Raw genomic sequence first — 18,456 nt, forward strand, 5'->3', positions numbered from 1 at the left:
ATACTGCTCCACTACTATGACGATGCATCGCATTGCTTCTATAAAACATCAAAAATTCAAACTCTTGACCTTCAGTGAATCAAATTCAATGAGTATTTTCATTTCATTACATGTCGAGCTTCTGCATCACTTATTTATAAAGCGTTATTGTCTGAGGAATCATTTCAACTATGTATGAGTAATGATTTGGATTTTGAATTTCAGCACAGTTTCTGCAGAACAGTAGGCAGTGCCTGCACAGGCCTCTGTTTACCCTCATAGGAAAGCTTATCAGCAGTTCTCAAGTGAATGCTAACAGTACTGCTTAACTAAACAGAAGATTTGAGACTGTAAGGCAGCAGTAACATCACCCATTTTTACATCATTAATATTAAAACTAGTTAACCACCTGGTGTCTCTCCAGAGTGGAAAACAGTCTATATGATGCTTTTCTTTTGCGATTAAGTTTACAGAAACCAAACATGCCACAGCGCACGTCTGTGTTGAAATCTTATTTGTAGGTAAACTGACATAAAGATCCACTGACTAACTTTTTCCTAGAACTGAAACTCTTTCTCAAAACAAAAATATAGAAATGCCTTTTCCTAGGTTTGTTTTTTGTTTTGTTTATGCCAGCAGTCCCCAACCTTTTTTGCGTCACGGACCGGTTTATGCCCGACATTATTTTCACGGACCGGCCTTAAGGTATCACAGATAAATACAACAAAATAAAACTAGTACCGGTACCGCAAAAGAAGATTTATTCATAACACACCTGAAAAGACCCAGGAAAACCGAGTTAACGATAAAAACGATAACAAAGTAACGCTGAAAACCGATAAAAACCCTGAAAACCATACATTTCACACCTGAACCTCAACTCTCGCGGCCCGGTACCAAACGACTCACGGACCGGTACCGGTCCGAGGCCCGGGGGTTGGGGACCGCTGGTTTATGCCATTCAAAACTGTGAAAATAATTATTCTGATAATGATTCCAGGTGTTGAGTCTGGATAAGGGCACTTCAACAGCTTCAAACTCCACCCCGTCCTCAGTGCAGGTCCGCAAATCCTCGTCCTCCAACTCGACCCCAGGGCCCTCTATCTCCTCAGAATTGCCCAAGTCTCCCGCCTCTAACTCAGACATTCCCAGATCATCCTCCGTGTCAGCCAAGGAGATGCTGAACAGACAGAAAGACGCTAAGGACACTGTGAGGACCCAGCGAAGCATGGACTTTGGGCAGGATGGCAGTGTAGGTGGAGGAGGGAAGAGCTTGGCGGAGACTGGGAGAAGCACCTCAAACCTGGCCATCTCGGGCTCCCAGCAGTACCTGGCTGGTGGCAAGGAGCCAACTCCCAGCATTGCTTCAGACATCTCCAACCCTTACGCTGCTCAGGAGCTGCAGCAAAGACTCGAGCAGTTTCACAAGTATCTATCTGTCTTTATCAGTAGTTCATAATATTTTTACATCTTCTTATCATGATTTAAGGACATGTTGAACAACAAAGGCAGCTGTTTGGTTGGTGTATAAGTGTGTTTTGATAGTGTGCAACAACAAACCTACAGCTCAGGTATCGTGAGCATGTTTGATGTATTTTCTGTCTTCATAGTGGTTCAGGCCCCAGTCATTTCCCCCTGGGGGAGATCCAGCTGACGATCAGACACAGCTCCCAGAGAAACAAACTCATCGTAGCTGTTCACAGTTGCAGGTAATTAAAAAATGGGGCGTTTTTTCCTCAGACACATTAGTGTTTTGACTCTTACCCTTTGTTGACTTCCTCAGAAACCTCATAGCTTTCACTGATCATGGCTCGGATCCTTACGTCCGGCTCTACCTGCTTCCCGACAAGCGGAGGTCAGGTCGAAGGAAAACTCCAACAGTCAAGAAAAACCTCAACCCGGTCTACGATGTAACGTGAGTCCACCCCTCTCACTTTTTTTTTTTTCCAGCCATTTGATAAGCAGAGCAAAGCTCATAAAAATTCACCATGCCATCTGCCTGTTTAGGTTTGAGTTCAGCGTTTCCCTCGTGGAGCTCCACAGGCGGACTCTAGATGTTGCCGTGAAGAACGGTGGAGGTCTGCTCTCCAAACACAAAGGCCTGCTTGGAAAGGTGCAGACATCTTTTATTGTCTGTATTTATGTGTAACTGAAAAGCATTTCTTTAAATCAATGAAGCCATCAGAGTGGAAATTTCGCTGGTTTTGAGAGAAGCCTCATTTTGTTAGACTTTGTCTAAAAGTTCAAGTATTGCTGTTCTTTCTGCTTCTGGTGTCATATTTCTATGAAGTGCATCATTTTGACTGTATAAGAAAACTTTGTGGGTTTGTTTTTGTTTTTTTAATCAGGTTGTGGTGGAATTGACTCATGATCAGATCTCCAAGGGTTGGACACAATGGTTAGTCGTTCATCTCGCTTCAAATCTATTTAAAACAAATACAGTTTACTTTATGTCATATTGAGCTCATAGCATGGCTTGGAGAATAATGAGTTCAAATGTAAGTTTGCTTGTATATATATATTTTTTTGATTGAGTAGATTATCATGAAGTAATTTTTTACATTATATTTTTTGAAATTAATATTGTGAATGCATCAATAGCTTGGATTAGAGCTAGCCTTACCTAGAAACACATCTCACGTGAATATAAAAAAATTGGCTTTGCTGTACTAGAACTTTTGTGTTTTGCATTTATTTATTTATTTAACTTGTATTGGCCAGTCGTTTTTGTGCAGACGGTTTAAAGGCTATCGTCTAAAGTCTGGATTACAAATGCATGTCTCTAGGCTTATTTACTGGATAAAATGGCCACTGTTGCTCATCCATCAGTTAGCGAAGACTTACCATATTTCCCGGACTACAAAGCGCACCTGAATATTAGCCGCACAAGCTAAAATCAGGGGGAAATCCTGTTTTGTACATACATTAGCCGCACCTGACTAAAAGCCGCAGGTGTTTCAATGTTGACTTATCATATGTAAGAGAATATGCACAAAGGGAATTGTCAGGAAAGAGATGGCTGTTGGAGACACACCCCTTTTATTAATATTTTGAAAAACAAGTTATGGGTACATATTTGCATAACTTTTTAGGTATATGTACAAGCAGCGGTAATTACAAGTACGAAACATGTACTGTTTCATAAATGAGTAACAAATGTAGTACATAACAATAACCTACAGCACACCAGAAAAATAGATTCGGACTACCTTTTAGGCTTAGGTGCAGTGACACGGCTTTAACAAGAAGAAAAGTCAGTCATTCACCACCATCTTCCTGCGCACTAAAACCACCAAAGTCCTCTTCTCCAGTGTCGGATACGAACAGGCTCAGGATGGCTTCGTCATCCACTCTCAGCTTCTTTCCTTCGTTGTCACTTTTAAAACCAAACAAATCCTAGTTGTCAGTGTCAGAGTCGAACACCCTCTGAAGGGCCGTAGCGGTGTCCTGCTCTCCATCATGCAGCAGTCCAGCCCTTCGAAATCCGTTGGTGATCATGGATGTTTCCACGCTGTCAGAATCCACCGGTGGAGTTGAGCATAACTTGCTTTTCGCAAGTTTATCGCCGCTCGTCATCCACGCGTCCCGCTGAACGCGTAGCGCTACTTTGAACAAACAAAACAAATCGTCTTACGATATCATAAAAATCATGGACAATCCATAGAAAAGCCGCACCTGACTAAAAGCCGCAGGGTTCAAAGCTTGTGCAAAAAGTAGCGGCTTATAGCCCGACAATTACGGTAGTTCTCAAGGATCAACACTGAACCTGGAGTGAAAGAAGATTAGTCAATTTTCTGCTTAAATATTGTGAGATTGATTTTGTAAAAAAGGCACAGACCTGAGGCCAAACATTCAATAAGCTGTATGAAAGTAAACATCCATCAGTAGTTTATAAATCACTGGTATAAGGACAACAGTTGGAGAAAGGGCAAATGTGCCTGTAGTGGAGATAAATGAAAGCGATGTGATGTTAAAGGTTGCAAAAAGCTAGATTTCATGGATTATGAAGCAAACTCTAAACTACTTTTTCCCTCCTGCAGGTATGAGCTGAGCTCAGATGGCCTGGCCAAGTCCAACCAACTTTAAGTCGCCATCATTAGTATCGTCATCATATCACCACACTTCCACTTTATATTCACTTCACTTCCATCTCTACAGTACGATGTGTTTTTTTTAATCATTCTCATTATTTCTAACTGTAAGAAACAAACTGATTAAGAAAGCAGCTTTTGACACTCATTTAATCACATCAGTCGCAAGGCAAACCTTCCCTTTAAGAAGTGAGTGATTGGCTAAAGGGAGTATATACATGTAGAGAACTATACTACGTTGTGTAGTGCTATGGAAACCTATATTCTATATTTAGAGAAGTGACTGTTTTTTGTTGTCTTTCCACAAAGAATGATAGTGTACAAGTGTGTAAATAATGTACAGTGATGCTGGACAAATCAGAGTACGGGGGTGTATTGTAGAAGTGAGGAGGAGTCGTGGTGTCTTACTTGGCCAAATGATTGTTTATAATTTTATTTCATTTGATTTAATTTTTATTTTTTAAATGCCAAAACATTCTGGACAGAGTCGCACCAAAGAGTGGAGTATTTTTATTATTTAGCACAGTTGGGGTTTTGGGTAACACAGCAATACACTGGCTTTATTTCACTGTAATAACGTGTGTGTGTGTGTGTGTGTGTGCAAAACCCAAGCAAAAATGACGATATGCACACACATGTGTTGTTTTATTTGGTGACATGTTTCTGGGTTTACATTGAAATAAGGCCATTATTAAGTGTTACCTGTTTGTTTTGTAAAAACTGAATATGAATATTGCACTTTTTTTTCTTTGTTTGTTTTTTTAAAATCTGTTGATTATCATATTTACTCGGTGCAAACATCGCCAAAATTCATCTATAGACAAGTACATTTTTTAAACCATAAGAGGTGGTAAAAAGAAATAGTGTTGAAAGTTCATGGAATAGTTTAACATTTTGATGAAAATGTTTCACTCACAGGTCTCTGCAAGATGTTTAGCTTAGCTTAGCCTAGTTTAGCTTATCGAAGCTTAGCGTAGCTTAGCCTAGCTTAGCTTACTTTAACAATAAGGTTTGTGTGTCCTTTTGGGGGGATTTCTTTCCTCACTGTTTGGGTTACGTTTAGTCACCACAACTACAGGTTTGCCCATTAAACCTGGACATAAAAAATGCTGAACAAAACCAAGTAATTATTTGTAAAAAGTGTAGAGTGAGACCTATTTCACTCTCACTATTGGCCATGGCTGTTGAGTCAGTGCACAGATGCCAAACGTCTCAATGCATACCCAAGACATCGGTGGTCTGGCATTATTCGACACCCTGGGAATGGAAATGGTCCAAATGACCTCAAAATGATCTTTTATTGTACCATAAGGTGCTGTGTTATATACATTATCTTTCCTTACAGATAATTTAGTGTTTTGAAATCAGTAACCTTATTAATAAACTAAGTAACAGCTGGCTAAAATAATTATTTACAGCAAAGTTGTGTGATGGGACTAAAGACCACATAGAGGAACCTTTTTTTTTTATTAGTGATAGCTGAACATCGGTAAAACTAATTAACAAGCCGTGTTTCGAAAGTTTAAGATGTTTTGGTTGCAGAGGAAGGCTCGTCAGAAGACTAAGCTAAACTAAGCTAACTCATCTCGACAGTTGCTGGTTTTAAGTTTTACGGGGTTTTTTATTTTTCTCAAAATGTGTTACTATTCTATCATAAAACTGTATTTTAACAGAAGTGTTTTAAGGATCACCCACTCATCCTCCATGTACGTAAAGCCACTATGTGTAGAAGTGTAAATTGTCCACGGACAGTCTCCATTGGTCGTATGGAAAAAGACATAATGACAATCAATTTTGTTTTTTTTGTTTTTTAAACTTTTATTTACATTTTATGGTAGAAGCTTAACATTATAGTGAAAAATCCAAAAATTCTCTATGAGGAAACCTTAAATTATATAATTGTCTGGTTTGAGAAGAAGCCAGTGGTAGCCCCAGGATTTTTTGTTTCTTATTAATTTATTATTGTCCCCTGTTGACTTCCTGTTATATGTGTTGGTAAAAAGCAGTAAAAGTCTTGTTTTTCCTGCATTGATATAATAAAGTAATTCATCATTCTCACTTCACTGATGCTCTTCTTTAACTGAAATTCTGTTAATGCTAGTTCTTTGCAACAAATGTTTTGGCTAGTGTTCATTTATGTCACCTGATTTCACAGGGATTACATATTGGAAGGCATCTACACATAGTGGCTTTAAAAATATTTGGCAACATGATTTTCTTCACTGAAACAAATGTTTTTTTTTTAAATTTATTCGTAACACTCAGAGCAGGTTTTGTTGTTGTTGTTGCGGTAGCATTCATATTTCCACTAGCATCAGCTGTTCACTTTGTTTATGAATCCACTTAAGTCTTAACTCCGAATGCCATCTGAAGGAAGGTGAAAATGATCTTCTGTGTTTTTTTTCTATATCTTTTTAAATACAGTTTTGACTTTACAGCACACAATCCAAAGGGATTTATATCAGAAAGAAATACAAAACAATCATAGCTTTTGTGTATGTGACCCGACGCAGCCAAAGAACAGCAGATCTTCTGTTGATAAAAGTTGGGGTAGTTAGACCTTGGATTCTCACAATATAACTTCTGGATATTTGCCTTGTGCTCACATCAAGCATTGACAAAGTATTTTACATTTATATATGTTAACTGCATTTTAATGTCTTGATGTTTTTTTTTATTTGTGTTTCCCGTCTTGTCTGTAAAACATCAGATTTGAAACATGTGCCTCTGGGGTCAAGTTTGTCTTCTCCCATATGGAAGTAACATAACAAAACTAAATGCTGGTTTTACATGTATTGTGTGTCCGGTGAAAATGGACCCTTACTTTTTTCTTTTCCTTTTTTTGTGTGTGTCATGCAACATAATTATAAATATTCTGTATGCAAGGGGGGAAATTCACAAGTAAACTATAGTATATGACATGTTAGTATTTTGAGACTTGTGTTACATTTGCTGTTAGAGAGAATGGGACTTTTCTTTTGCTCTTCTATTCCATATGGGCTGAAAAGCGGTTTCACTTCTGTGTCTTCTTAATTTATCTCGTGCCTTAAAATGTACATGACCCAGAGATATTTACATGTTTGGAAAGAAGCAACAAATTGCTAAAACAGCTTCCTTGTTCCCGAATGTCTCCTAAATGTCTTTTAAAATGAATAAAGAGCTTTGGCTGGCTTATAGCAGCATGAAGCTGTACAGGACTGTGCTTTTTGTTCTTGTCTAGTGGGTGTGCAGCGTTTGAGGAATTTCTGTGTAAACCTTACAATAATTTATTATGAGAAAATAAACAATAGTCGTCTTTATATCTAATCTATTGATGGAAATTATTACGTATTATATGTATTATAGAATCTGCCTTTAGTAAGATATCAAATGGAGTATTCAGGGCGTGTTAGCGATTTTAATTTTTATAGGCAAAGATTACCTAGAAATTGCAAGTGCAATGCAATTAACATTAACATCTAAGGACAATAATAACAGATAACAGTTACAATAATGGTGTATTTAGGAAATATAAAACAAAGGACACTTTTTATCATTATCCAGTGGTGAGGTCATTTGCTTCTAAAGAGTAGAGACCTTTTGCATAACTTAAATGGTAAATGGCCTGTATTTATATAGCGCTTTACTAGTCCCTAAGGACCCCAAAGCGCTTTACATATCCAGTCATTCACCCATTCACACACACATTGGTGATGGTAAGCTACATTGTAGCCACCCTGGGGCGCACTGACAGAGGCGAGGCTGCCAGACACTGGCGCCACCGGGCCCTCTGACCACCACCAGTAGGCAACGGGTGAAGTGTCTTGCCCAAGGACACAACGACCGAGACTGTCCAAGCCGGGGCTCAAACCGGCAACCTTCCAATTACAAGGCGAACTCCCAACTCTTGAGCCACGATCGCCCACTTTCATTACCTGTAGGGATTCAATATGGGTAAAGATGAGGTCTTGTAAATAAACAAAATCTGGCTAGAAGAAATCCAACATTAACCAACAGATCTACTGTTTTTTACATGAATAATCTTGAACTGTACAAATGGTTTATTGCTCACCCATTTGCCTTGTGCTCACAGTACTGATGGGTCCTCTAGGTCAGGGATGTCAAACATAAGGCCCAGGGGCCAGAATTGACCCAGTAAATCTGGTATCAGGTTATTTTTAAAATCACAATTTCACAGCCCACAATTACAGAAGAATCTTCAGTGCCATCTTAAATGTGCCTGTGTAGTATTTTAAAAGCAATTTTAATTTGTCAACTTGCCAGTTCTGCACAGACCAATTGTTTGAATGTATAACTGTCTTAACCCTGGAGAACCAATGGGGTCAGATCAGACCCCATTGGTTTACTAGGGAACCCATGTGGTCAAATTTGACCCCATGGGTTCTCCAGGGTTAATACTGCAGCTCTTCTTGCCGTAGATACTTCTCTAACAGACGTTAGCCTGTGCTGAGGTAAAGGGTTTTGCACTGTTGCCTCACAGCAAGAAGGTCCTGAGTTCAATTCCACCATCAGGCCGGGGTCTTTAGTTTGCAAGGTCTCCCTGTGTTTGTGTTGGTTTTCTCCTGGTATTCTGGCTTCCTCCCACAGTCCAAAGACATGCAGTTAGTGGGAATAGGTTAATTGGAAACACTAAATTGCCTATAGGTATGAATGGGAGAGTGAATTGTTGTCTGTGTCTATGTGTGTCATTACCAAACTGTTGCTGTGACACAAAAATGACAAAAGTTTGGTTCAGGTTTGACGTGTACTGTGGATTTTAGATTAGCTGTCACCAATAGAGTAAATTCCTACAGTGTAATACAGGATAGTAAAGCTCACTTAGTAAAGTTGCACACACCCAACATAAAGTGCCAATCTCCTGCACTGCATTGCTCTCAGTAAACACTAGAGAATGCTGTTTTGCTGTATTTGTCTTGTAACTCATTTTACATTTTAAACAGGTTCTTGTGGTTTATTCTTAAATGTTTGTCAGAGGTCAGAAATAGATCTGTAGCCATGTTTTCCTTAAACATGTGCAAGATGTAAATAATAATCCACTACTTTGATATCTGTTCAGTGTAACTCAGAGTGTAAAAAGGCAGCTTTAGCTTACATTTGTTACTCTACATATGGCAGAAAAGAGTGAATTTCACCTTTTAAAAAATCCTTTTAATGGACAGAAAAAGGTCATCCTGTTATTTTACAGGGAACAAACAGAGACGATAAAATTTTCTCTCAGTTTCATCTGTTTATAAAATGAATCATCCAAAGCTCTTAGATTTGCCGTGTAACCCTGTGAAGTCATGGGGCCTGTGTCATAAAAACACCATACCCATCATTGCTGCTTACGACATGGCATTTATCAGTGATAGTCTTTGTGTCCCATGAGGCTCTTGCAAGCTAATGCATGGGCTGTGTTATGTTGTTTGTTTTCAGTGGGTCTTAATATGAAAATTACAGTGTGAGAGGAAATTATCCATGTTAGCAACAAGCTGAAATAGGCGTCTTCTCTGTGGTTTTCAGTTTTATAAGGTTTTCAGGTTCTGCAGAAGATTGTCTGAATTTGTTCTTTATAAGGAGAAAATAAAACTATGCAATATGTGTTCAGACTGTGTGAAAGTTTTTGCTGCCATTAAAATGAAAAATGAAGGGATTGCATGATTTGTTTGTTTGCTGCACTTACAAGTGCTGCATTTTCCAGCTTTTCCAGCACTAACACAGCTATCCTGATTGTATACGTTTCTCTATGTGACCCTGAACACACCACAAAGTAGGAGGTCAAACAGTTTGACAGAATCAGTCAGTGATTTGTGTGTGCTTGTGTCTCCATTTTGTTCCTGTCCTGAGTGTAAACGTCAGAGATGCTTCAGTATTTACCTACAGACTGATAAGGCCTCCGCAAGCACTGATTTGCTCTTCTAGATGGAAAAACCTGTGTGAATCGCACTCTGACCCACTTTGATTGCTCCTAGATATGCTGACACACACACACAGTACAATCCATTTCATCAAGTTTGTCATAAATGAACTGAGCAGCAAGGTGGCAAAGGAGAAGCTTTTAATCTCTTCAGATAGTTCTGACTGGTTAAAACCAGTCACTCCGATCTTCCCATGGAGTGACATAAACCAGAAATGGTTGATGAAGATTCAATAGTTCTTTAAAAGGGATCTACCAGGATCATTTCTAGCCCATTTTATTTATTCCCGAGCCCTTGTAGAGTCGCTTTTTTCACTGCTTAAAGTCCTCATCCTCTTCATTGTCTGTGTGACGCAAACTGTTTTAGCTCCTCTGCTTTTATGCCAACTTTCGTCTGACTGGCTGTTCCTGACAAACAGTAGGTTTGAACAATGAGTGATTGCTGGGGTTTTCTCTGTAGTAATATAAGAGTAGTGATTATTTCCTTTGCAGTATAAAGCATCTTGAGGTGATTATTGTGTGGGTTGGCATTATTGAACTGAGGTGCACTTCACTTCTCAAAACAATGTAGAAAAGTGTAGTTTAAAAGCAAATTAAACACTTTTGCAGTATTTTAATCATGTTCCCTTCACTTGTCAAATTCCTTTCACATCTGAAATGAAAATTGTAGATTGATATATATATATATATATATATATTATAGTTTGACTGAGGCTTGCTAATTCTTTTGGAAATGACTCCATGACCTAAATAGAATGTTAATTTATCAAGAGGAGTCATAGATGCTCATCCAAAATGTTTCTCTTGTGCACCCAACATCACACATTTCAGGTTCTTTGGCTCATTTCCCCTCCCATGTCTATCCCCGGTTCTTCAAGTCTTTCTGACGTTTCTCGGTAGGTAGATATAAATAACGTCCCTTTTCCCACCTGCCTTCTACTCAAAAACGGGATTATTTCCGACAGCACCTGAAGGCAGCGGTAGTGCTGAATCAGAGTTCCTTGTTAAATCGTCAAGTCAGAAAAAGACTGAATCTGGATATAGAGCGATGTAACTTTCAAAATAAAAGCTTTAAAGACGGCTGTGACGTAAAATTTGAACTTTGCAGTGACGGTTAAATACGTTTATGCTTATACATATAAAGGAAAAACATCAAAAAATATATATATATATAAAAAAAGTATTTTTGATCAATTTGATCAATTTAAATGTTTTTTCCTAAATACTCCAAACAGTCTACTATGCCTCCACTTGGGTGGATGTGCATATAAAAAATGGCAAAATGAAAGGCACTTCTTTACACATATGCAGGTCTTACATTCTGTAATATAATCTATATATGGTTAAAATACATCAAATGCAGTAAGTATACACGTTTCATGACCCATTGCCTGTAATTTTTATTGGCTTAAACCCTAGCATAATTAAACATTTCATTCACAAAACAATATGTGCAGTTTACTGACATTTTGTGTAAATTTAAGTATGTAACAATTTGATTACATACTAAATTTACACAAAATGTCATTAAACTGCACTGTCGGTTCAGTCTTACTTGTAAAGTGTTAATAAAAGCTTATTTTTTTTAAAAAAAAGAACACTATGCAAATTACGGTGGCACCCCATGCCACCGCAGTAGATCCGCCCTGTGTGTGTTTCTAAAGTTTTAATTATTATTATTATTTTAATTTGAGCTTTTATTTTGGAAAACGTCTATCGGAAGTACAGTGTGTGAGTGCTTGTGTTTTGATGCTGCGAGAGCTCGAGCCTCCAGCAGCAGAAACGCCCAGCATCCTCTCTCCTCTCCTCCAACATCCATCCACCGTCTCCTCCGCTCCTCCGGCTGCGAAGGGGCCGCTCTGACTGGGAAGGAAGAAGAACCAAACCAAAAATGTCCTTTTAACATTTGAGAGAATAACCCAGAAGAGACATGGATCCTTTGCATTTCTCTTTCCTCCACCATCTCCTCCTCCTCGCCTCCCTGAGCTCCTTCCCCGCTTCTGCTGACAGGCGATTCGGTGAGTAAATTAACGGGTGATTATTTTCTCCGTGATGAACAGAGCGGAGCTCCGTCCGCGCCCCGTGTAGTTCTCCTCAGAGCCATTTTGGAGAGAGACCTGGGGGGGCAGACTGTTTCTGTTGTGGTCTGTGTAAATATTGTATCAGCGGACTGCCACGAACCGGCAGGCTGATTCATCGCAGCTTCACCTGAGCGCAGGAAAAACAAACACGGCGATCCTGCGATTCATTTCCAGCGCAATAATCCGCTGTCAGTGTGCCAGAGCTCCCAGGAACATCACAGGAAATCTGCTAGAGCAACACAACATGACACAGTGAAGCGTACACAGCTAAATTAGCTTTTTTACACTGTGAAAACAGGCCTAAATCTGTCAGTCCTGAAGTCTTTGTGACAGCAATGGAACTATTAAATAATCTGAGGAATGCACAAACCAGAAACACCTGCAAAATATGCTAGTTAATCGTGTAAATAAGCACATATATTTACATTTTTAAAAAATGAAAGAAATATATAAAAAAAAAATATTGAAAAAATATTGAAAATTGGTCTCGGGCATCATACATAAAATACCTAAAATAAAAACTATAACAGTCAAAAATTAAATATTTAAATTAATGTAGAGAAAATACCAGATCTTATTAAAATATTGTTTTAAGAATATATTTATTTTTAAAAAAGATTGAAGCTAATGATTCAACACTCAAAATGTAGAAATTTGAAAGAGGGATCCTACACACGGCCCTTCTGGGTTGTTTACACCCGCTTGTAAACAAAAGCAGCCATCAGTGATAACATCACTGCAAAGCAATGAAAAATGGGATCGTACATGCACTCTCAAATTTCCAGCTCTGCGCTCCTGACAGAGGCAGCTATTGATTGGAAATTCAAACATGTACGTGTGTCTGGAGAAGAGTGCACGCACTCGCTTGCACTGTAGTCTATAAATAGAGTCAAATAGCTCATATTCCCCCAATGACTTGAGACCTGGAGCTTGCAAGCATGACTGATACAGAGATTTACTGTATACGATGGTGAGTGCGGGACGAACGGCAGGAAGAAGCTGGTGCTGAGAGGGAGGTGTGTGTATCTATGTATCCAAGACCCTCCTCCTCTTCCTCCTTCTCCTCTTTCCCTGTGATTACATAACCAGCATACAGAGAGTATGGCAAACACAGGACACGTGGAGCTGTGGAGACGAGCAGCAGAGACAAAGTCTCCATTTCAGCGTTTATGTTTTTGAAGGAGCAGGAATAAACAAATCTCAAATACATCAGACGAGAGGGTTTTACTCATATTAGCAGCACCTGTTATTACTGCTGTCACGTTTGTAGGGACCTGTGGTGCTGCTTTGACATTTCTTCCTTAAAATGCTGTACTGTACCTTTACATTATTTTGCTACTTGACAGGTCTCCAACTTAAAGGGACCTTTTAAAGTCATTGAACGCCAGCGGCGCTGTGAAGCTGGATGCTGTTTTATTTGCATCACAAGAATGTAGGTGGCGTGATTCATGTCCTGCGTCTGGTTTTGCGCTATTTGACTGATCAGTGAGCAGTCGGTGGCATTAACAAGCCGACAGGTGTAGCAATGTTCCACATGGGGCAAACAAGAAATAATCATCGCTTTGCGTCATCAGTGTCAGCTGGTGGTTCTTGCTCATAATTATCATCTGTAAATTAAGGTCCATCGCATTGTTAGTAGGAAGTTGGGTGCATGCTATGGGTCTCCCTTTGTTTCAGTCTTTTTCAGTCACTGTCTTGGAGAAATATGATTCCTGGGCTTGTTTGTGTAAAGTTGCAGTTGCCACACAGCGCAGAGCAATTTCCAGCAGCTGGAAGCAAATTAAACATGTAAGATTTCAACTTGCTGGGTTTTTTTTGGGAATATGCTCATAAACATGTACCTAGTTTGATATGCAGAGTTGTTGAGCTGCAATATTTTTCACTGGAGTTATGTTTTTTGCATCCCTGAGTGCTTTGCTCCCATTGGTCACTGTCTTATAGCTCTGGCTTTGGTCTCCACCATGTCCTCAGAGAAATGCCTGGAGTTTATGAATGCTCGGTTATGTTCACCGCACAGGCTTCTGTTTCTGTATGAGTTTTAGTACTCAATAAGTAGATCTACTCTTTTGTTTTGTTAATATTTTGCATCGAAATATCAAGTAAATCTGGTTTTCTGTATAATTTAATTAAAAAAAAGACATTTGTTAGATGTATTAAACCTCAAGGGAGACAAAGTGAAAGTAAGTTTCTCTTTCTTTGCTTCTGGCACACTTTGGCAACAATAACCGTCTACTCTTAAACTGCTTCCATTGCAATACTGTTTAAGGGAAACTGAACGTAATATTGTGTATCAGAGTTGATTTATTTTTCCTTATGTACCTGGACAGTTATTGCACCACTGAATTTATCTTACTTAGGGCCTGGCCATCATACTACAAGGCAATTAAATATAAAAAGATGATCGTTTAGTTAATCAGTTGTTTTACATTTTGTTTCCTTCAATTCAATTTTATTTATATAGCTCCAAATCACAGCAACAGTCGCCTCAAAGTGCTTTATATTGTAAGGTAGACCCTATGATAATACATACAGAGAAAAAAACCAACAATCATATGATCCCCTATGAGCAAGCACTTTGGCAACAGTGGGAAGGAAAAACTCCCTTTTAACAGGAAGAAACCTGCAGCAGAACCAGGCTCAGGGAGGGGCGGGGCCATCTGCCGCGACCTATTTCATTGGTTGCTTCCTCCTAAATTTATTGGGATATCTTAGATTCTGGGATCTTACTAATCAGACTCTACGTTTTAGCAAATATATTACATTCGAGAACATGTGTGTTTGTTAAGAATGACTTCTGAGTATACCGCTGCTATATGACAATTTGGGGTGTTGCTTGAAAGCAGCATTAACTTGTTTCATGTCTAATCTATACTCCATCTGTCAGATAAATGTAGGATTGAAGTGAAAAGTCCAAAAATGGAAGTATAGAAAGTGAGTCGCATCTATAAACAGAGACAGTGTTTCCTGGACTTCAGTTAATAACGTTCTCTTTTTTTTAATCTGCCTCATAAAAGAACTTCAAACTGTAAACATGGATTATATTACCCTGAAAGTGGAGTGGGTTTCATTATCCCTTGTGGGACCTGCATATTTTAATTTCTAATCAAAAGTGACTTTACACTGACCTTGTGCGCATAATATTCTTTGGATATTTAAAAAGTTTCTGTAATATGCCTTCAGGGACCGGTAGCACCAGTGTGCAGAGGGGATATCAAGACCCAATACTTTCCCGGTATCTCTCATCTCCTGTGTTGCTGCATTACAGCTTTAATATTTCATGTAACATTTAAGGATTGATGGAGTAAATTCATGAGTAGTCAGCAATGACTTTACAATGATCTTGTTAAAAATTTTAAGGCAGTTTATCATGTTGTAATCTCGTTTGCTCAGAGGAAGATGATCAGTTTGTTTAAAGGCGCGGGCAATCTCTCGCTTTTTCTCACATGTGTGTGTGTGTTTTCTTTAATGTGTGTGTGTGTGTGTGTGAGAAGTCTTGAAATACACAGAGAGTTTTTATAAAAACAGGTTTCCATGGTTGGAAAAGGTCAGACAAAGAGTAGATTAGGAAAGATTTTTGCCACTGAAGGAGTTCGATGGAAAAAAGTGTGGGTGGTGAGAAAATTAAGATTTGGTTTCAGTTATTATTCTCTGAACTTTTGAACCAAAACCTCAACATAATGTCAACAAGCTGTTTAAGCATGATCTTTAGCAGACTCTTTCATGTGGCAAGCAATGAAAACTACAGTAATATTCTTATTGCCCTTCATGTTATTCATTCATTTTGGGCAGTTTAGCTTGTAATCCTAAACCTGAGTAATATTTAGTTTGGCCCGAGAAAGGCAAAGCTAAACTCCAACAGTAAATATCAAATACTAAGCTGGATAGTTAATGTTTACACTAATTATTACCACCTTTACAGTGTGTAATGATGTAATGAAGCAGTTAGCTCATTCTGCCTTTTCCGATTGTGTTTTTAATGAATACAAGTGAGTCAAATGACATTTGTGCTTGTCTTCAAACACCTGGCAGGACATACTTGCTTATTATTTAAAGTATCAAATATTCAAAGACTATGCCACGTTTTTTTTTCCTCCATCAAAATAACCCAAATCTTTACTTTCTTTGCATACACCTCGGTCACACACACTAGAAACTTAAAAAATTTCTAGTTTTTAAAGTTCAGAGACTGAATAAGTTAAGTGAAATATTTTTGCCTTGCAGAGGCAGCAGCAAGATGCTGCAATCCTACCACAGTATTCTACCAAACATCATCCATCACTGCTAATAGTTTCTCTTATGTCCCCTTAGCTGGAATCATCTGTGCTCAGTGATGAAGTGGAAGCTCTTGTGTGGGAACCGTGCCCAGACATACCGCTTGGATCGCCACTTTTTGGGTTTCACTTTTATCTATTTTGTGTTTTGGCTTTGAAGTAGGGATCGGTTGAACAAGATATAGAATGAGTCTTCGATTTCTTTTGATGGAATGGGACATCATCCTGTTAAAATATTGTATCATTTCTACTGGATATAAAATGTGGGCCATTTACTTCAATTTTGAACTTGTACCATAGATTGATGATCCCTGAGAAACTTGGTAATCAATAGCACAAAACCAAATAAACAAAAACATTTTTTAATCAGAAAAACTCAGGTATCCATTGTTCCTATTTTGTCCGATCAAAGGCCCAAACCAAAAATAATGCAGCTGCTTTTTAGGTAATTAAACAGTTCAAATAATTACTATGTTGTCATGAATGTTATTGGTAGACCAATCAGCTTCTATCATCTTATTAATCTATCAGTTATGTTCATGCATCTTGTGCTGGTCACAGTGAGTTTTTGTTGTAAAGGTTCTTTGTGAGTCAGATTTTCCCTCCTGGGATTCCAACTAGTGACTATGCTGAGATGTCATTCTTCTTAATCATTAACCTGGATGTGGAGAAGGTCGTCGCTTGTTCACCTGGTGTGACTGTCACCATGGCAACGCTCATTAACTTTTCATTTGTGCTGATAGGTTGGTTGGGTCGGGCCAGGCCTGCAGAGCTACTGAGGTAGTTTACTTTAACTATGTTGTAAAACATGAGGAAATGGACAGAGCCAGGTGTATGGGAGCTTTTATGTTGCAGAAGTGGGACAGTGTGATTGGTCAGAAGTACGCTCCAGCTATGGTGACAAATCTGTTAAGATTTCCCCTGGATTTCTGGGAGTTCTTGCATTATTTGTTCTAAATACAAGTGTTAGTAGTTTGGAGTCCTTTTTATGAAACTTTCACTGAGCATAGCAAAAAAAAATACTAAAAAGTTCACATCAGCATCTTTTTAGTTGTTTTGTAGTATGAAGTAGGCAATAAGTTTAATAAAAATGTTGTAGATATAATGCCATTTAAAGAGGTTGGGGAGGAGATTTCTGTCATTTTCCTGTCGTATTCAAGGCTCGCAAAATTTCAAAATCTCTGGTAGCCCTTTGGGCAGGCATTCTTCAGTTTTTGGTAGCCCAAAATAAATTTAAGTAGCCCGAATAAAAAAGAAAGCTATTTTTTTATGTTTTGTTTCCTTTACAATATTAAACATTAAAGTATAATATTGTAACAGAAACAAAAGTTAATCAAAAAAATTGTTAAAATACAAATCACAGCAACTGTATAAAAATTACAACCATCAACTCAAATACTTGGTTCAAATTGAACAGAAATTTCTATGAACTTGTAAGAACTGTGTAGAACATGAATCAGTCTGTGTCAGATCCTGAATCTGAAATTTCCACTGAAGTCACGGGTAAGAAGTAAGTGGAACCAAGATCTAGGCCATTTGCTTTTTGAAGTTTGCAAAGACTGATAAATTTTGCCAAAGGTAGTTCACTCTTTGCAATATAGCACGCTGTTCTAAACAGATTTTTCAGGAGTTCTTGTTGTGCTTGGTTTATTTTTAGTATGGTTTTTTTTTTTCCCAATTGCTGTTTGTTCTGGGAAAGATACTGCAGACTGGGCAATAATGCATTTCTCATGAGTTCTGATGGGGTCTTTCTTAAAATTACTGGTCCCAGTAACAAAGGCGCTTGTCGACTCAGAAATCAAATGAAACTCACAACACACCTGGCAGAACATCATGTTATTTAGCTCGTCATATTCCAGCCACAGAAATTCTTTTGTCCATGAAACCAAAAAAGCTGCGCTTTCTTTTTGCCTCATAGTCTGATTTGTCATAACTTTTCCGTTTTGCGGAAGGCTTTTCTTTGGCTGCCCCTTCTTCACCCTGACCTGTCTTATTTGGCTGAGCAGAACTAAAATACCAGCTTAAATCCTCCTGCTTTTACACACACACTCACATAACGCTTAGCGATTCTTTGCGCACTCAACCTCTCAAATGTTTAAGCTTGCTGCGAGAGATTTCACTTGTCGTGTTTGAATAGT

At 38.5% G+C, this 18,456-nt stretch overlaps 2 protein-coding genes across 12 annotated transcripts in view; both read left to right on the forward strand.

The window, feature by feature from the left end:
• esyt2a (extended synaptotagmin-like protein 2a) overlaps nt 1-18,456 on the forward strand; it is a 243,679-nt gene that overhangs the window by 58,081 nt on the left and 167,142 nt on the right. For 6 of the 7 annotated variants that reach the window (XM_085139288.1, XM_085139287.1, XM_085139286.1 and 3 more), the window contains 6 exons: nt 980-1,407; nt 1,590-1,688; nt 1,763-1,894; nt 1,987-2,092; nt 2,328-2,377; nt 4,020-7,267. In XM_085139288.1, coding sequence (XP_084995414.1) covers nt 980-1,407; nt 1,590-1,688; nt 1,763-1,894; nt 1,987-2,092; nt 2,328-2,377; nt 4,020-4,065 — 861 coding nt within the window. In that variant the 3' untranslated portion in view covers nt 4,066-7,267. Of the gene's footprint in view, nt 1-979; nt 1,408-1,589; nt 1,689-1,762; nt 1,895-1,986; nt 2,093-2,327; nt 2,378-4,019; nt 7,268-18,456 lie in introns of those variants that run through there. The other variant, XR_014870478.1, reaches the window with a different exon arrangement.
• LOC146497234 (receptor-type tyrosine-protein phosphatase N2-like) overlaps nt 11,704-18,456 on the forward strand; it is a 236,970-nt gene continuing 230,217 nt past the window's right edge. For 4 of the 5 annotated variants that reach the window (XM_085139282.1, XM_085139280.1, XM_085139281.1 and 1 more), the window contains exon 1: nt 11,704-11,984. In XM_085139282.1, the coding sequence (XP_084995408.1) occupies nt 11,897-11,984 (88 nt within the window). In that variant the 5' untranslated portion in view covers nt 11,704-11,896. The remainder of the gene's footprint in view (nt 11,985-18,456) is intronic. The other variant, XM_085139283.1, reaches the window with a different exon arrangement.

This window comes from Neolamprologus multifasciatus, chromosome 18 (assembly GCF_963576455.1).
Source record: "Neolamprologus multifasciatus chromosome 18, fNeoMul1.2, whole genome shotgun sequence".
Classification (NCBI taxonomy): domain Eukaryota; kingdom Metazoa; phylum Chordata; class Actinopteri; order Cichliformes; family Cichlidae; genus Neolamprologus; species Neolamprologus multifasciatus.